Source organism: Ruditapes philippinarum, unplaced genomic scaffold, assembly GCF_026571515.1.
Source record: "Ruditapes philippinarum isolate M1 unplaced genomic scaffold, ASM2657151v2 ctg6620_1_1_1_1, whole genome shotgun sequence".
NCBI classification, from domain to species: domain Eukaryota; kingdom Metazoa; phylum Mollusca; class Bivalvia; order Venerida; family Veneridae; genus Ruditapes; species Ruditapes philippinarum.
In genome coordinates this window covers 77,624-97,329 of record NW_026858579.1, presented here as the reverse complement: position 1 = coordinate 97,329, position 19,706 = coordinate 77,624, and the positions used below count along the sequence as shown (strand labels likewise).

The window sequence follows — 19,706 nt, the reverse complement described above, 5'->3', positions numbered from 1 at the left end:
TAAAAACAAGAGTCTTGGCCTCAGTCTGGACGTCAAATTTTTTGGAATTCAAAAAGGGCCATTTTCTGTCAAAATCCAATTAAGAGTTATGGGCCTTAAAACCACTACAGTGACCTATTATGCTCTCAGTGTGTTGAAGTTACAGCCAATTTCCAATTTTTGGTGAAACAAAAACTGCACATAAGTGTGGATACTGAAGCTTAAGAAACAACAGATTTTCAGTGCTTTTTAAATACTAAATTATGCCAGTTTCAAGATTTGAAAGTCACCAGTGGTCTCAGTCTGGAAAAGTAGCCAGCAGTATGCTTCCACAAAGTCAATCATTTACATGAGCTGTCAGGGGCTAAGGAAGAGTTTCAATTTTGCCAATTACCTTGCTTGTTTGCCCCAGAGATTGCGCTGTAGTAACCTGCTGCTGCTGCGACGATGGCTGCGGACTGCCACTGCCTCCCTTCTCCTCTTTCTCCTTGTTGCCCCATCCTTCAATGAATACCAAAATTCATACAAAATGTAACCAATATAATATTTCATATATATAAAGACTGGGTACTTACAGCATAATATTAAAATTTCTATTTAACTGCTTTTGGGATTATCTTATAATATACCAAATCAAACCAAGGGCTGAATATAATGAATTTTAGTGTAAGTTACTAGTCTGTACTTCAGCTATTGTCCAACAAATTTTTAAAAAAAATTTTAAGGTTGCATTTGATTCACCTTTTATTTCACTTGATGCCCCAAGGCGTAAACATAAAAAGTTGGGTATTGTTATTCTGTTTTTTGAAGTGAAACTGAACAGTACAAACCTGCTCCCCCTGTTGGAACTAATGTTATGTTCGGATCGTTCCCACTATTCTCACTTTTCAGACTTGGTAAATTGGCCGGAGGCGGCATGCGCCGGACGCTGCCCACTTTACCCAAGCTTTGCAAACCATGTTGACGTGTTACTGGAAATAATAAAAAAAATCCCTCTTTAAAATAATTGATCTATGTACAATTTATTGATTTAAATTAGATACTGTGCAGTACTTTAAAATCTATTTTCAAAGTAAATAAAGTTATTTATTCTCAAAGTAAATAAAGGTATCAAAATATTCAGCATATTCTGACACCTATCAGTCACTTTATGTTTTCATTCAACCTGGTGCTTTCATTCAATTATTGTATCAACCCGATTTTTAAAATTTTAAATTTTTTCAAAAGTCTAAAATTTACATTAAAGAAATAATAAAATAAAGAATCACTTTCAGAAAGTAAATCTTTAAAGAATTGGTATTAATGTCAAAATCCTTGAATTTTTCAAAATTTAAAAATGGTCGAAACTTTTCAGTTATAAAACAAAAAAGTACCTGGTGTCTTCTGCTGCTCAACGCTCTTTCCTTTATATATTGTGTTTATGTTGATAGATGTGAACTTTCCTTTTTTTTGTGGGGCCTTATTCCCAAAACCCGAAAAGGGGGACACTTTAAAGTATACACAGAGATATTTTTTGCAATCCCCATGAACGAACCGTTATACCTGAAAAAATAACAAAAAAACATTTCTTTTGATTTTGAAAAGCCTTTTTTTGCTACCCTAAAACAAATAAAATACTTATAAATGCATGATCAATTACTTCAGTCAAAATATAAAATTTCAGTACCGAATTTTGTGATCCATGCTCACGACTAAACATAGTCAATAGTTAAAAGTATAGGCTCCTTGACATACAATAAAAACATGTCATATTGGAACTGGTCACAAATAAAAGGCGTTTATAAATGTCTAAACAAGAATTTCTGCACCGGCTAAACTTTTGTCAAACAAAATAGATTATTGACGTTTGTAGATTTACAAACATTACATTATAATAAATAATTAAATCAAATACAGTTTCCTTCATTTTGTTCCAAGCAATGCAATAATGATAGAGAGTGGATTCATGTATTATTAACAAACGACGCCATTTTTATCTTGGAACGAGAAAAGCGTCTAAAAAATTGTACTCTTCGACCTAAAACTAGGCTGACAACAAAGCTCATTTGCATCGTAAAACAAACAAAAGTTAACACTTACACCGGTCCGTTCCAATGGGTAAAGTATAAAGACAATAAAATCACGGGGATTTAGATTTAAAAGGCACCGATGACCTTGATATTTCGCGGATACAAGAGCTTAGCCCCTGCTAATATAAAATCCAAAATGGCGATTAGTATGCAAATGATGCAATGACGTCACGTCCGTTCCCACAATGCCTATTGAATGTTTAGATGACGGTATCCAGAAAACGATAAGATATAACTTTGAAAGTTAAATAAAAAATATAATTATACAAATGAGATAAGTAATAATAAGTACTGATAAACTAAAGTTGCATGCCTTCAAATGAGCCTTAAAAATCAATAAAATCCACCTTATGACAAAATGCACTAAGGATTTAAGAAAAGCAAATATTTTTAAAATTCAAGTTATAATTAACATGTTTACATGTAATGAATGACCGATTTTGCATTTTTTTATCAATACACTTCCACTGTGTGACTAAAGTTGTCAATTAAGGGAGCCCTGCATATTTTTAACATTTCTTTGGTAATTTACATGGATTGAAAGTGTTGTTTGCAATCTGCAAACTTACTTGCTTCACTTGAAAATATTTTACTTGTTATAATACAGTTTCAAAATTTTCATCAAAATTAGCATAAATTAAAGGTTTGTTGCTTTAATTTATCTTCAAATGAAATGTTTTTCATGAAAGAATTTAAACCACCTGTCCTGTCCCGTCCCGTCCCGTCCCGTCCCATACCATCCCATCCTATGTTCTGTCTAATTAAACATCTAAAAAACTAATTTACACAACATGAAATTAACTGCTAATAATAACAGCTCCTTCCATAGGCAAAAATAAAAAGCGTTCCATAATAGACGACGCCGCTCACCGGCGTCGCCAATAAAAAGTAATAAATGCGAATCATTTGTTTGTACGACTGCCTCTCAAAAAATCCTGTTGAGATATTATGTTTCAATTTTAAACCTTTTGCCAAAGCGCATGCAAAGGAATTAAAATAGCCATCTATAATTAAAGTATCAGTCTATGAGTTATTTGTCACGGAAAGGACGGAAAGGAACGGAATTTATCAGCGTTAGTAATGGCGGCCTCCATGCAACATTTTTCTCTACAAGATTGTAAAGGTTTATTTCATTTTTCTAAGATTTTTCTCTTGTTAATAATTACATTCCACTAATAGCTCATTTCCCACACAAAACGGGTTTAGAATAACAACAAATTTGTTTACAAATTACAACATAATTTTTTACAATTATTAAATATTGCAGTTTCCATGAGATTTATAACTGTATAGCCTATAGGTTTCATTTGACACAGATATAACACCCACATTATCACACCCGTTAACATGTAGCCAGTAGGACAGTTTGATACAGGTAGAACATACGGGAAAAAGACACTTCACCGCTCTATTTTGAACACTTCACCCCTCAAGACACCCCCCTCCCAAAATGGAAACAAGACAAGTTTGACAACTCACCCCCCAGACGATTCACCGCCCAAAAAACCAAGACAACTCATCCCTCAAGACAGTTCAGCCCCCAAAATAGATAAGACAATTCACCCCTCGTGTTTATTGTAACAAAAATAAAAAAAGTATATTTATCTATTTACAACAAAATATTTATTTCTCTATTAAAAGGGTTGAAAACATCTACATCTACATCTACATCATACTGCTTAACAATCAATTCTGATTATGACTAGCAGGCGCGTTGTCAGGGAACTGTTAATAAAAGAATTTGTTTATATGCAAATTAAAAAGTTAAAAGAATAAAAGTTCTACAAGACTATTACTTTAAAAACATAGTGTGTGCAGTTTAGAATTTATAGAATGGGTCAAGCCTCTCAGTAAAGATGTTTAAACTGGGCGCTAGACTGAACAGTAAGGGGAAGGCTATTCCCAAAGAACGCTATGCCTCCTAGGAAAGAAAGAATTTTGATGATATTGTGTCCTCGAGTAGGGTATCAGGGTAGTTCAGATTTCTTGTTTTGAAGTAAGGTGTTGGGGTGGTCAACAAAAACAATATTGTTTTGGATTTTATACAGGTAGGTTTACAGCACTGATGTTTCGACGCTGTTAAAGGTTTGCCAATTAAGATCATTTATCATTTTTGAGACACTACTTGTATAGTCATAATCATTAAAAATGTATCTAGCAGCCTGATCTTTGTACTTGCTCTATCTTATAAATTAAGTATTTCTGCCAAGATGCCAAACTATGGAGCAATATTCAACCTGAGGTCTAACATAGGTCTTATATGCAGTTTTTTTATCTTTTTTGTTTGGAGTTTTAACATTTCTTCTAATGAATCTGAGGGAGTTATTTGCTTTAGATGTGATGTTTGTTTATATGTTTGGTCCATGAAAGGTCTTGACTAATAGTGACTCCTAAGTATTTCGCTTCTTGAGTTGAGTTTAGTTGGATGTTATGGAGGGTATAAGGAAATATTACAGGGTTTCTTTTTCTTGTTATCCTGAAACTTCACATTTGTCAGGGTTGAATTCCATGGACCAGTCTTTTTCCCATTTTTTCTAATGCATGGAGGTCATCTTGGAGGGTTTTGGCATCTTGTTTAGATCTGATGGTTAGGTAGACAACAGTATCATCTGCAAAGAGTCTAACCTTACCTTTGACGCTATCTGGGAGGTCATTTATGTAAGAAAGGAAAAGAACAGGGACCTAATACCGAGCCTTGGGGGACACCTGAGAGAACTGGTAGAATTCCTGATTTTTTGACCTTCAACTACAACTTGCTGGGAGCGTGACTTAAGGAAGGAAATGGACCCAATTTGTAACCTCATAACTTATACCCAATCTTTCTAGTTTACTCACAAGTTTGTGATGGTCCACCTTATCAAATGCCTTACTGAAATCCATGACTATGACATTCAGTTTGTTGGCCACTTTCAAGATTGTCATGAATTTCCTGGGAGAAGCTTACTAGCTGGGACTCACAACTCCGTTTTGACCTGAAGCCATGTTGATAGGGGCTAAGGATGTTGTGTTTATCATAAAAAGACATAATATTGGACACTAAGATGTGCTCCATCAATTTGGACGCTATGCATGTGAGGGAGATTGGTCTGTAATTACTGGGTTTGCATTTTGGGCCTTTTTTGTAAACTGGGGCAATTATTGCATGCTTCCAGTCTTCTGGGACAATACCTGTTTTAAGTGAAATCTGGAAGATGTGGGTCAGTATGGGAGTAACCTCTTGATGGAGCTCTTTTAATAACCTAGGGGATATTTGGTCAGGACAGAAAAGAAGAAGAAAACAAGCAAGTCAAGTTTCAAAATTTGATATATATTAATTTGTTATGTTATATTATTTTATTCAATCACATCAAATAGCACATAGTTTATATTGAGGGAAATGCCCATAATGTATGCACTTTTTATAAACATATTATCTATCATTTATTTAATAGTCTTGATATTTTTATTGTCTATATAATGCAAACATATACAACTGTCTGCAGGAATAATTTAATTATCCATTATCTTAAAGTGCTGAAAAGCATATTGTTTATTCTACATCCACTCTTTCATCAAGAAGCACTTAACAACCTTGCTTGAAAAAAAAAAAGTGTTAAGGGATAAAGGGCTATTAAAAGTATACAAACATCCACTCGAAATGTCATATTTCACAAGACAGCATGTCTTGAATAGCTTCTCAGAAAAATTTAAATTGGCCGCGTGTGCACAAAATTTATTTTGTAGATGATGTGTCATAAGCATCCAATGAGTTGTTAGAATGAAAGAGATTTAAGAGCAAATGATTATCACATGTTAATATCTTTGATATGTCATCTTATAATAACATCAAAAGCACTTAAACAAATTAAGACAAATTTATGGTGAATTTGTAATTTTTACAGTTTGTATGTAAAATAATATGTAAAAATTTTAACGCATAGTAACAAATATTATTTTTAAGTAATAAATTATAATAATTAACTTAAATATGACTAAATATTTTGTAAATATTAATTATGTAAAGAAACACAACACATTTGTTTAATGCATCTTCTAATTTTAAGATAAATTTCATCAAAATTAAAATTAAAGAAATGGGGGGTGAATTGTCTGTGTCATTTTTCCAATAATGTGGGTTGAACTGTCTGGTGGGTGAATTGTCTGGAAAAAATGGCTGAGGGTGAATTGTCTGGGGGGGTGAGTTGTCTGTAAGCCCCCAAAATCAGTATGACACAACTCATCCAATATTTTTTATAAAGTTAAGAATTCAATAACAAATTAAGTTTTTATACAGGGAAGTCAAAGTATGTGGGCCCGGGCTTTGGCTTTAGACTACACGTGTATATTTAAAAGAAAATCAAATATAAGACAATTAAAAAATATAGGTGTATTCTACATATCTAGTATTCTATACCTATCAATGAAATTTTCAGTATCAGTTATAGTCAGGTGCCGCCAAATACAATGTAACTCAACGACAATAGGCGGTTTATTTTCATAACGGAACAAATCTCAACTTTTTCAGATTAATAATAATCGTCGAGTGTTCTGAGTGAAAACAGAAGCGGTGCATGAAATACTGAATGACACCTTTAAAACAGAAAAATGAAGGGAATTTTTTAACGACTTCCCCGTTCATAGGCTTTGCCTAATTTCATATAATGTTTATTTTAATATTGTTAAGTAACATTTCATTATCTTTTAAAAATTATAAACACTTAGATATTGTACATCTTTTAAACATTTTAAACTATGGTAGGTTCTTCCACAAGAGATCAAATTCCTCAAAAATGAATGGGCCTGTTATGAAGTTTTATCTTTTGATGACACTTTATTAAAAAAAAAAAACTCACTCAAACTACAGTGTATAGGATAGTAGCATTAAGAATAACAGTAATTCAAGAAGGAAGAAAAGATAGCTAAATAATGAAAGTTTCATTAAAACTTGGATTAAACAAATTTAAAGTGTGTTTGTGATATGTTCACATTAGGATTCAAGAAATTGAAAATTATGGAAAATATTGCAAACCTAGAAATATTTTTACATGGGTCATTAATAAAAATTCCAGGCAAAATTTCTACATGAATGTGCCACTGTATCTTGTGATCCTTTTCATCAAATTATGAACAAAACCTGTAAGATTGGAAACTATTGCCCTATTTCCTTAACATCCATTCCCTGTAAGTAGACTCAGTATACTTATGAATATTAAAAATACCTTCAACACAAGTTATTCTATTGTTTAATGACTAATCATAAAAGTCATAAACATTTTTTTGTTATTTTAGGAGCATTGCAAGAAATTCTCTTTGCATTTCGGGAACCAGGCAATGTGAGGCGACTGGATGAAGCCAGAGACCATGCTGGTAATGACATGTTAAGAGCAATGCAATCAGTGTTCCCTGTAGCTTCACAAATACAGATGGAGGTTATAGAAAAATATGGATTCCCTTCAGATGGTGATGGTTTGTGAGAATTTTGATGCATAGGATAGATTTAATACATTCTCATTCTGATGGAATGATGCACATTTTGAAGTGTATAGTTTAAAGAAAAAGAATAATAATATATAACTTAATAGCATGTTCAATGCATCATTCGAGTGTAGCAATTGAATTGCAAGTCTGCCAATTTATATAAAATTGTAAACACTGGATTTCAGACTCACAATTTTAATTATTTACAATAATTAATATTATATTTCTTAGATTTTGATCTGAAATATGTATATGAAACCTCCTGTCTGCCAATCTAATCATGCTTCAATAATTGCAGGGACAGGAAATCTGGCCTGGCTCTATACTGCTGGCCGATGGTATTGGTGACTTACCTGTTTATTTCAATATTTCAGGGGTTATACGATTCACTCAGGCAGTAAAGGTATATGAGAAGCAAGACCAGGATGTTGCCCAACTTAACAGCCAGCTTCGTGCCATACTGATTCCACCTATAGCTGCACATGGTCCTAGCACAAACGGGTCGTGACGGAAACCAGCTTAGAATAATTTGTCGTTGTAAATAACTCATGATGAAGAAAATCAAATACTAAACACTGGATGTCAAGCTGTGCTTGCTTTCATTCCAAGTGCTTTTATACAGAAAATTGTCATTATTTACATTTTTTTGTACACATATAATTATGTATTATATGCAAATTGTGTTGTGAATGTGATATTCTTATATACACTATAAATAGTTGTCTCTGTTCTTCACGATGTGAAAAACAACATTAGTAGAAATGTTATTTTCATTTGTTGTTGAAATGTAATTCAATGTAAGTTCAGTTAAGAATACTATTTTAGTCAAAATGATCAGATCAAGTTAAAGAATTCTTGATTTTGGTTCACTAGCCACCATATTCAAAGGTAATAAATGAATTTTTATGATTCAATCATTGTAAAAAATTTCATCAGAAACTTAAAGGAGCAAAAAAAAAAAATGAAGTATTTTAAAAATATCATATTAGACTATAGAAGTATATGAACACTTGCATACATAAAATACAGGCACTTGTATTAGCTTTTGTTTGGAAGATGTTCATTAAAAACCATTAGGATAAAAAATATGGAGCAGTTGGAAAATATTTGGCAACAAAAAATGATAGTAAACACTGGTACATTAACACTGGAACATGTATTATTTTTTGAAAATATACCAAACAGGCTCATCTTGACTTCAATAAGAAAATCTAAAATTGTGTGATTTTTTGTCACTACACATTGTATATACATTTTCATTGTCACTCCAGTTATAATACATTCTTTTCATTATACAATCCAGCCAAGGACTATAAATTTTTTCATGCTATCCAGTTAGCTTACCATTGTCTGGTGGTTCTACATAATTCTCTGATGCCAACTTTTGACTGAAATAATACACATAGGGGCCATGAGGTCTTCCTTCACCAATAGAGCTGGAAAATTCCCCAAAACATTTTACAGCTTCACTGTAAAAAAAAGTATTACACCTAGTAGGTGGAAGCCTGTACTTACTATATACATGCCTGAAAATTGTGGCCATATATGTATTTTATTTATTATAGATGTACAGTTATCGATGTAATTTTATCATGTGCCAATTTGAATCTCGTATAAAATAAACAAAACAAAAGAGTCAATATTGCAATTGTTAATGTTTTATTATTTTTTCAGTTTTTACAGAAATGAATAATGTCTACTTCTGTACATGTGGATACTCTGATGTTGCGCAATAAATTATCTACGCAATGAAAACATTATATAATATATATACATGCAATACCGAGCAGCATAAATCAATATACACATAACACAGCCATGTGTTGCCATGGAAACACAAGGTGATTTTTACATAAAACAATTTACCAGTAATAACAAGTCAAATTAACCATGTATTAACCTTAAAAATCAATTTTTTACAATTTTCGTAAAAATTGCAAAATCATATTTTTTTAGAATTCTTTATATTGTAAATCAGTGACAGTCACTCAACGTCTATGTTGAATACATTCAAACTTAATATAAGTACCAATAAACCTGTTCAATGACAAAAAAATGTCATGGGCTAAAATGGTGAGATGATGGTTTTGTGTATGAAATATAGCCAAATTACTGCAACTGAGACGGGTCATATCTAATAGGTTGTGAATTCCACACAAGTCCTTTTGATTTGGTAATATTTCATTTTTTACCTAAAAATACAAACAACATTGTTCAGTTATTTTCTTAATTTTTTTCTCTCTTCAGAATGTACTGTTTCAATAAAGTATGATTATTGATCTTGTACAAGTTCAAAACTGAGAATTTATTGCACTGTGTTAAACCAATCATTTTAACAACATGATTTAAATCATATCTTGTACTGAATATTCACTCGGTAACACCTTATGGGCAGATCATGTTGCTAAAAATATGCTTTCTAGTTAGGAATCAATGCTTCATAAAAAAAACGTTTTCTACTAGTTTTGATTGGGTCAAAAATCTTCATATAACTATTTTTAACAGGTATAATTATATGTGTTGACTGGATTTAAATCATATTTAACACCGGAGGGCTCCTATTCAGTATTATTTCATGTGATTATTACAGTGCATACAAGGTTAAAAACTGCTGCTGAAAGTTGCATTATCAAATGTCTTATAATTAAAGTTCATAATTACATGTAGTTAAAAGTATAACCAATGTAAGATAAATTGAAAGTTACATTCAGCAAAACTCAAGTTAAGCATATTTCATATTAACAAACAGACTTGACATGCAACTTTGTATGTTGTATTAAATTTGAATCAAAATTTGATCTTCCTACCATATAACATTAAGTAACCTAGACATTTTTATGTTATCATTACAACAGTAAATATATAAATTCGGACATAACATTATGAACTCCTAACCTGCTGTATCTGTGTAATGGATTTGCCCTGGTTTAAATTGGAACAGTCCATTCAAAGTTTATATGACTTTAGTAGTATCAAAATAACACAAAAATTGAGCTACCAGCAATATAGTGGCTGGTAAGATGGCACAGATGTGCACGCTGGCCTGGCGCTATACTGGCAGCAAATGCTGATCACTTCTTTATTCAGCAGGTAAAGGGTAAAAATACTAGCAGTACAATTTGAAAGAAATTTGGTTTTTCACAACATCGTTTGAACAGAGGTATGTTAGGCACAAGTTAATGGAATATTCTTCAATTTCTTAAAAATTTAATGGTTTTTTTTTTACGAAGATTTCTCAAAACGTGTAGCTTAAATATTATTATAATGTTATAAGAAAAAGACATTTTTAGGAATCTTGTACAGTTTGTATAAAGTGAATTTATCAATAACGCATCAATGAATTTCCTCTTTTATTTTAATAACTTATAATTTAATGACCTTAAAATGCTTTCTTTAAAAATATTAAGACTACTAGTACTGGTGTATGTATAATGCACACAAAAGCATGATCATTGTAAAATTGGATATTCTGGTGTCTGCTTATACAGGCAATTAAAGTAGTATGCTTCCAGATGAGCCAAAATCAAACTTTAGAAAAATGTATTATGATAAAAAGATTCAAATAAAATATTTTCATGATATGTGTGATTAATAACTGATTTTGCAGTATTTATCACCATATTTCTACCATTTTGACATCTTTTGTAATTTACATGGATTGTAAGGTCAGCGTTTGTAATGTGTAAAATACTTTCCTTGTTCACTTCACAATACTTAAATCTTTTAATACATTTTCAAAATTTTCATGAAAATTAGCATTAATCTGGAGGCATGCTGCTTTTAACATTTTCTGTTTACTTTTATGTGATCATAAGTTTGTTTCTTAATTGCATACATTAAGACTCAAAAGCCAACTTTTTTCAACAAAGTAAAGTAAAAATATATTGACAGGATACAGGATTTTTTGTATAATTATATATATATTGTTCATCTCTACATCCACCCATGTAAGTAAACTGAAATAATGAAACGAATCACATTAACAGAATCTACAAAAACTAAACCAATTTACCCCATAATGCTCTAGGATCTTAAATAACAAAGAAAAAAATGTGAGTTTGGTGAAATGCATTTTTGATTTTTATAAAAGAAATGTAGTAAATGTAAGATCAAATCTGCAAGCAATGCTTATTTCTGACAAGGTATAACTGGGGTTAATTAAAATCTCTTTTCTTAACCATCTGAATTTCTAAAATGGCCTTGTCCAGCTTCCATTTTATGGCCTGTCCATTATCAATTTTAGGGCTATTGAGTAAGAAAATTTGAAGTATGTCAATATAGAGCCTAATCACATTTGGATATACAGGCTGACCTGGCCCTTTACTGATGGCAAAGAACAATTAATTTCTGTTTCAGCAGGTAAATGGATAAATATTATTTCACAGGGCAAAGCCATTGAAGAGAAAAGAACTCTAATTGTAATATTACATCTGAAAAGAAATAACTAAAAAGTAAAGCATGTTTGAAACAATAACAAAATATTATAGAAAAAATAGTTCCAGTTGGTAAAAAGCAGTAATATTCAAAAAAAGGTTAACATTTACAATGTGTATTTCTTCAACAATAAACAATTCTACTTCCTTCGTACGACACTAAACATTGAAAAATAAAACCACACCATTCAAATTTCAAAATAATCCCAACAAAACAGTGCCAATTGAAATCTGGAAGACTTGTGAAAACACTGAAGTGAGGCTGTGAGAAGAAAACCTAACAAGTACAAAAAAAAAGGTTCAATGTTACCATTCTTAACAAAGTAACAATCGAATGGTTTTAATATCAAATTTTTTTCACATTACATAACAAACATAAAATAACGAACAAAGTCGAGTGATTAGGCCAAAGAACCAGCCGGAAGTCTTCAATGTAAATAACAAAAGTTTTAACCTTAACATTATCATAGCTGGTGCTCTGAATTCATTGAGTATACAAATTGTGACCATAAACATATACATTTCTATTACACCCTCGATTTTATCGTGCAGACTCCAGGAAAACTTTAAAAAAAAATTAAAACTAAACAAGAGGGCCATGATGGCCCTGAGGTCGCTCACCTGTATATAGCCCCCCCCCCCGGGCCCAATTTTTACCCAAGGGCTTTTATTTGTTTATTTGAACAGACTTGGTAGACACCCATAAGAAGATGTTTCATGCAAAACATCTAAGTTCTAGCTCATTGGGTTTTTTAAAAGAAGATTTTTTAAGTTTTTACTATACACATAGAGTAAAAAACAATGACACACCTCGGGCAGGGCCAGTTTTGACCCCTGGGCTTTTATTTGAACAAACTTTGTAGATATTTACTTAAAGATGTTTCATGCTTAATATCTAAACTCTAGTTATTTGGGTTTTTTCAAAGAAGATTTTTAAGTTTTTGCTATGTATATAAGGAAAATCAATGACCCCCGGGGCGGGGCCAGTTTTGACCCAGGGCTTTTTATTTGAACATACTTGGTAGACACCCATTAGAACATGTCTCATGCTAAATATCTTAGCTCTAGCTCTTTGGGTTCTTTAAAAGAAGATTTTATAAGTTTTTACTATATGCATATAAGGAAAATCAATGACCCCTGGGGAGGGGCCAATTTGGACCCCAGGGGATTTATTTGAACAAACTTGGTAGACATTCACTAGAAGATGTTTCATGCCAAATATATAAGCTTTAGCTCTTACAGTTCTTTAAAAGAAGATTTTTTTAAGTTTTTACTATATGCATATAGGGAAAATCAATGACCCCCTGGGGCGGGGCCAATTTTGACCCCAGGGCTTTTATTTGAACAAACTTGGTAGACATTTACTAGAAGATGTTTTATGCCAAATATCTAAGCTCTAGCTCTTACGGTTCTTTAAAAGAAGATTTTTTAAGTTTAAACTATATGCATATAGGGAAAATCAATTACCCCCCAGGGCGGGGCCAATTTTGACCCCAGGGCTTTTATTTGAACAAACTTGGTAGACATTCACTAGAAGATGTTTCATGCCAAATATCTAAGCTCTAGCTCTTTGGGTTCTTTAAAAGAAGATTTTTTAAGTTTTTACTTTATGCATATAGGGAAAATCAATGACCCCCTGGGGCGGGCCAATTTTGACCCCAGGGCTTTTATTTGAACAAACTTGGTAGACATTCACTAGAAGATGTTTCATGCCAAATATCTAAGCTCTAGCTCTTACAGTTCTTTAAAGGAAGATTTTTTAAGTGTTTACTATATGCATATAGGGAAAATCAATGACCCCCCGGGCGGGGCCAATTTTGACCCCAGGGCTTTTATTTGAACAAACTTGGTAGACACTCACTAGAAGATGTTCCATGCCAAAAATCTTAGCTCTAGCTCTTACAGTTCTTTAAAAGAAGATCTTTTAAGTTTTTACTATATGCATATAGGGAAAATCAATGACCCCCCGGGGGCGGGGCCAATTTTGACCCCAGGGCTTTTATTTGAACAAACTTGGTAGACACTCATTAGAAGATGTTTCATGCCAAATATCTAAGCTCTAGCTCTTAGGGTTGTTTAAAAGAAGATATTTAAAGATTTTTCTTTCTGTTGCCATGGCAACCAGAGTTCTGCATGGAATTAAATTCTTTGAACAATTTTTAAAGGTGACCACCAAAGGAACATTCCTGTGAAGTTTGGATGAAATTGGCTCAGTGGTTTATGAGGAGATGTCATTTAAAGCAAAAGTTTACGGACGGACGACGGACGGACGCCGGACGAAAAGCGATCACAAAAGCTCACCCTGTCACTTTGTGACAGGTGAGCTAAAAATTTACACAAAATTTATTCATTCAATGTCGGAAAGTTACAAAAAATGTTTTAATACACCCAGACATTGTACCAGAGACATACTTCTATAAAGGCAAAGGAAAAAGTCATTATTTTTTTTAAAGATTATTTTTTCAAGAATTATACTTGTTCTTGATAAGACGTTTTGCCAGTGATAATGTTCATGTTAATTTTTTTTTTCTGCATTTCATTGATGGTTCTTTAATTTTTTAGTATTTAAATTTTTTTTTTTTTTTATTGATTGGAGTCAGAAGGCAAAATAAGCCCATACAACTGGACATTGATGCTGGTATTTCTTAAGAAAGAGCTCTCAAGACTGATCTTACAATATCAATATTATCATATTACAAGAGGTAGTGAATAGCATTGGTTTGAATCTTGATATTGTGTCAGAATACTTGACTCCTCAGATCTTTCCTGTAAAGTACATGATTACCGTAATTGGCTTCACACAGGTGGCTCAGTTCTGTCAGTACGAACACAAGTTGTAACAGGGTTTAAGGGTTACAAACCCAAGGACATCATTTGAAACACCATTGAAAAAAAAACAATAAAAACTTAATATTACATGTATTATCTTTCATTTAATTTCAAATTTTTATCATCTTTTCTTTTTACATTAAAAATTCAAATTTGTTACCCTAACAACGCTTGATATCTTAAATCAACATATCTATTTTTTAATCTGGACAAAAATATTCATCACTTTAAGGGAAAATTTCAAAATAACTTTTTATTAAATAGTGAACAGTGCAGACCATGATCAGACGGCACAGATATACAAGCTGATCTTGGTCTGCACTGGTCACTTGGGTATATTAGTTGTGGTCAGCAGGCTAAATAAATGTTATCAATTACAGACTGAAATATTTTTTCTTTGTCAATACGTAGGCAATAGGATTATTGCCTTGCAATATTCATTAATGCCCACAGTAACGCCATAGTAACAACCTAATTATAATTTTCTTTACTGTTAGAACACTTACTCAATATACATAACGAGTTTTGCCCATGTAGAAAAACAAACTTTGACAATTTATACAAAAATAACATGGAAAAATGAAATGCTGATTGTGTAACATAAAAACAAACAAATGGTTTATAGAACGAATATAAATATATGACATAGCAGATGTAGAAAAATATGAAAATTTATCTAAAATGGAAACTTCAAGCACTTTTATAAAGTGGCACAAAAATCCCTTCATTAACATACAGAGTACTAAAATGTATGATAAAATTGGCATAATTTATACCAATAGTTCTTCTGTTTGAACAATACTCTCTTCTACCTGAAACACATTTGATTTGACCATGATATCTGAGTCCAATTGACCATGGTCCACATGCTATTTAAACAAGTTATACGAGTACATTTGACCAGGGTCAAATGTTGGAAATTTCAGTATTTGAAAAGAATCTTTTCACCGATGGTGATTACATTTAAAAAAATTGCTAGCAATAGTCTTTTCCTTAAAGTTTACATAAATTTGTGGAGAAAAATATTTACCCAAAAAATAATCTTTTTTTGATTACTTTAAACAAGCATAAAAAAATGTTTTCTTTCACAATTTTTATAATTGTTTCATATACCTTAACAGTCATGCACATGTGTAACTAAGTTTTTTTTTTCAAAAACAAATCTGTTCAAAATGTCAGGACTATGATATTTAATAAACATAACATCACATGATATAGCTAAATGAAGGATTTTATTAATGAAAGTTTTGATGAACTTAGGAAGATCCTAATTGAGAATCCGACCAAAAATACCCCCTTATAATCATTCTTATGGCCTAGCTTAAATCTACACTTTAAGACTTATAGTCAGTAAGCATAACAAACTTGACATTAAAAAATACACTGCATTTCTCAAGTGTTCTGTTAACATCAAAATTTTTTGCAATTTTTTTCTTAAACTGAACTGGTCAATAATGGAAGGTCTGTAACACTACATTTAATTGTCGATTGATATTAAATTTGTTTGTTTGTTTGTTTCATTTTACGCCTTATTCCAACAGTATTTCAGTCATATAGGCGGGTAGTTTCCTAACCATCGTTCCTGGAGAGTTACACCAGTACAAGACTACCTTCCTCCGCGCTAAACTACCAAAGCATCTCCCGGGGATCGAACCCACCCCAGAGAGGTAACTGGATTAGAAGTCATCGACTCTAACCTCTCGACCACGGAGGCGGTCTTGATATGTAAACCTTGAAAGAATATAAATATATATTGGGATGTTATTGGAAAGAACATATTTTTGGATACCTTATAACATATCTATACATAGCGGATAATACTAGTAAATTATTTCATAACAGAATATTATTTGTCATCATATACATTTTCATTCTGAAACAGTATTGACATATTTTTTTCTAGAAATATTTTATAAGAATATCTATATGATAGATTTCTTTTGTTCTTCTTAATATATATAAGGAAAATATGCCCATTGTAGACCAATCCATTTAAAGTTATAAACAAACATGCTCCCCCCCCCCCCACTTTACTGGTTTAACAGATCATAATTTGTTATTTCACCAATCTTCTCAGAAGTTGATCTCAGTTAGGGTTAACACTTCACCATCACAGGAAGACTATTAAGGCAAAAATTGTCCGCAGTTAATTTTTTTACATCACTTCACCCATTCTAGTCTAGAAAGCTCTAGCATTAATATACATCAGAAAAACAAAGACAGAAATTATTGCCATAAACATGTTTCAGGTCACTTTTACTGCATTCACAGATGTTGCATAGATAAGACACTTTTAAAACAGTAGCCAATCAATAAAGCACAGCCATCTCATGAACATAATCCATCATATCTGAAAAATCTCATTATCGTTTTTTTTTTTCTCTGCTTCTTTTAATTTCATTTTTCTTTCTTTGGCATTTTTCTGCCCCCCAAAAAGGAAAAAAAGACACAAAATGTACTTCAGTATTAGCACTTTTTGGCAAGTCAGTGTCTCTCACCCTCTCCAGCCCACACTTATTAACAGTATATGCCAAGAAAGTACAATTAATATTGGCACATTTAAGATTTCATTTACACTTTCCATTGAACAGCTTATTGTATATTTAGATGTCTCAAAATTTCCAACCAATCATAGTAAGCCAAGATACATTGGAAGAAAAATTCAACTGGGTATTACACAGCGGTTTTTTTAAGATGTAAAGTTATTTTAGCCGTCCTTGAAATTTACGGAAGTGGTTATTTTCTTACGATATAAATTTTTCTTAAAATTTATTGAAACAAAATCAAACCCTGCGTAAATAGAAACTTCTGTACCATATACATTATGACTTGGCACTAAACTTATTAAATTTCCTTTAGAAGTTGTATATTCCACCTACAACACATTATATCAGCACATGTCTTGATACAATTTCTTTACGCTTGATTCAACAAACACAACTAGAACGATCTTCGCAACACTGGTATAAAACTAGGGAAAATTGTGGAACTTGCTCCGAACAACTTTTTGATATCTCAAAACAAAATTTTATTCCATGGGCTAGCACCAGTCCGCAATGTAATTAAAGTCACGGAACAGTTCTTGATCTTCCAGATTCAAACTTCGTCTATCTTTAGCTGGTGTTAATATAGCTTTTTCCTGAGTAAACTCATCATCAAAGTTACTGACATCCTCTGAATGACCCTGAAAATATACAAGATAACAATACTATGAAGCTGTGAAAATGGTACTCTACTTAAAGCTCTAGTTTCTCACATAAAGTGGCAGACACAACTTTCATGTACAAGCTAGTAAAAGGAAGACCTCAGGCACCCTTCTGTGCATTATTTCAAGCACGAACGGGCACCTGAGTAGAACCACCGATGTTCAGTGAGCTTGTTGGGTAGCTTCTCCACAAAAATCCAAAATCCCTGTCGGGATTCGAACCCACAGCGGTGATGGGCAAGTGGTTTGAAGTAAACGACAATTAATTGTGAAATATAATTTTAGAAAATACTTACTACAGTGGGAACAAATGGTGGCTTTACTTTCCTCATTAACAACTGATTCCAATCGAGATTCTGTAATAAAAGAAGTGCATATAAATCTAATTGTAATTAATAACTACAGTGGGAACAAATGGTGCCTTTACTTTCCTCATTAACAACTGATTCCAATCGAGATTCTGTAATAAAAGAAGTGCATATAAATCTAATTGTAATTAATACTAGAACTCCGCGAGTCGGATGTGTCGCCTTGTGAACAATATCGTTTAGGAGAAATGGCCAGGACAAAAATGAAATACGAAAACTAACAAAGGGCAATAGCTAAAAAAATAATAAGCGCAGAGCAGCAGTTTCTATGCATTGCACTTCTAATCAATAAGATCTATCATTCTATGAAGTTTCAAGTCCATATCTTTTATAATTTATGAGTAATGGCCTGGACAAAAATAAAATATGAAAATATATTAAGGGTAATAACTCAAAAAAACAAATGCAGAGTACCGGTTCTTGTACACTGCACTTTTTCCTAATGAGATCTATCATCCTAAGAAGTTTCATGTCTATAGCTTTCATACTTTTGAAGAATGGCCCGGACAAAGATAAAGTATGAAAATTAACAAAGGGCAATAACTCAAAAAATATGAAATGCAGAGTACCTGTTCCTGTGCACTGCACTTCTTCTTGATGAGATCTATCATCCTATGAAGTTTCAAGTCCATAGCTGTTACACATTAGGAGAAATGGCCCGGACAAAAATAAAGTATGAAAATTAACAAAGGGCAATAACTCAAAAAATAAGAAATGCAGAGTACCGGTTCTTATGCACTGCACTTCTTCTTAATGAGATCTATCATCATATGAAGTTTCAAGTCCATAGCTTATATACTTTCGGAGAAATGGTCCGGACAAAAATAAAGTATGAAAATTAACAAAGGGCAATAACTCAAAAAATAAGAAATGCAGAGTACCTGTTCTTGTGCACTGCACTTCTTCTTAATGAGATCTATCATCCTATGAAGTTTCAAGTCCATGGCTTTTATACATTAGGAGAAATGGCCCGGACAAAAATAAAGTATGAAAATTAACAAAGGGCAATAACTCAAAAATTAGGAAGTGCAGAGTACCGGTTCTTGTGCACTGCACTTCTTCTTAATGAGATCTATCATCCTATGAAGTGTCAAGTCCATAGCTTTTTTAGTTGAAGAGAAATGGTCCGGACAAAATTAAAGTATGAAAATTTACAAAGGGTAATAACTCAAAAATTAAAAAGTGCAGAGTATCGGTTCTTGTGCACTGCACTTTGTGTTATTTAAAGAAGCATGCATACCAAGTTTGAAGTCAATCCAACTTAAAATGACTGAGTTATGCTCCGGACAAGCTTTAGGGGACGCCGACAACGACGCAGACGCCGCCGACAAAAGTAATCCCTATATGTCGCCTTTTTCAAGGCGAC

The 19,706-nt window shown here is 32.5% G+C and overlaps 2 protein-coding genes and 1 long non-coding RNA gene across 6 annotated transcripts in view; 1 reads left to right on the top strand and 2 right to left on the bottom strand.

Moving 5' to 3' along the window:
* Nucleotides 1–373: 373 nt before the first annotated feature.
* On the bottom strand, nucleotides 374–1,440 carry LOC132753650 (uncharacterized). The gene is made up of 3 exons (XR_009628989.1): nucleotides 1,353–1,440; nucleotides 810–950; nucleotides 374–480 (listed from the first exon to the last, which is right to left on the bottom strand). It is a non-coding gene; the product is annotated as an uncharacterized LOC132753650 (long non-coding RNA).
* A 1,656-nt stretch (nucleotides 1,441–3,096) lies between these two features.
* LOC132753649 (protein C10-like) lies at nucleotides 3,097–9,145 on the top strand. Of its 2 annotated transcripts, none has more exons than XM_060744144.1 (3): nucleotides 3,097–3,171; nucleotides 7,317–7,487; nucleotides 7,880–9,145. In XM_060744144.1, exons 1-3 carry the CDS (start codon nucleotides 3,129–3,131, stop codon nucleotides 8,011–8,013), a joined length of 348 nt encoding a protein of 115 aa, XP_060600127.1. In that variant the 5' UTR covers nucleotides 3,097–3,128; the 3' UTR covers nucleotides 8,014–9,145. The 2 variants fall into 2 exon arrangements, with proteins under 2 accessions (XP_060600127.1, XP_060600126.1); XM_060744143.1 differs by having other exon boundaries at nucleotides 7,317–7,493.
* A 4,069-nt stretch (nucleotides 9,146–13,214) lies between these two features.
* Nucleotides 13,215–19,706, bottom strand: part of LOC132753648 (serine/threonine-protein kinase N2-like) — a 39,803-nt gene continuing 33,311 nt past the window's right edge. For all 3 annotated transcript variants that reach the window (XM_060744140.1, XM_060744141.1, XM_060744142.1), the window contains 2 exons: nucleotides 18,269–18,328; nucleotides 13,215–17,951 (listed from right to left, as the gene is read on the bottom strand). In XM_060744140.1, coding sequence (XP_060600123.1) covers nucleotides 17,808–17,951; nucleotides 18,269–18,328 — 204 coding nt within the window. In that variant the 3' untranslated portion in view covers nucleotides 13,215–17,807. The remainder of the gene's footprint in view (nucleotides 17,952–18,268; nucleotides 18,329–19,706) is intronic.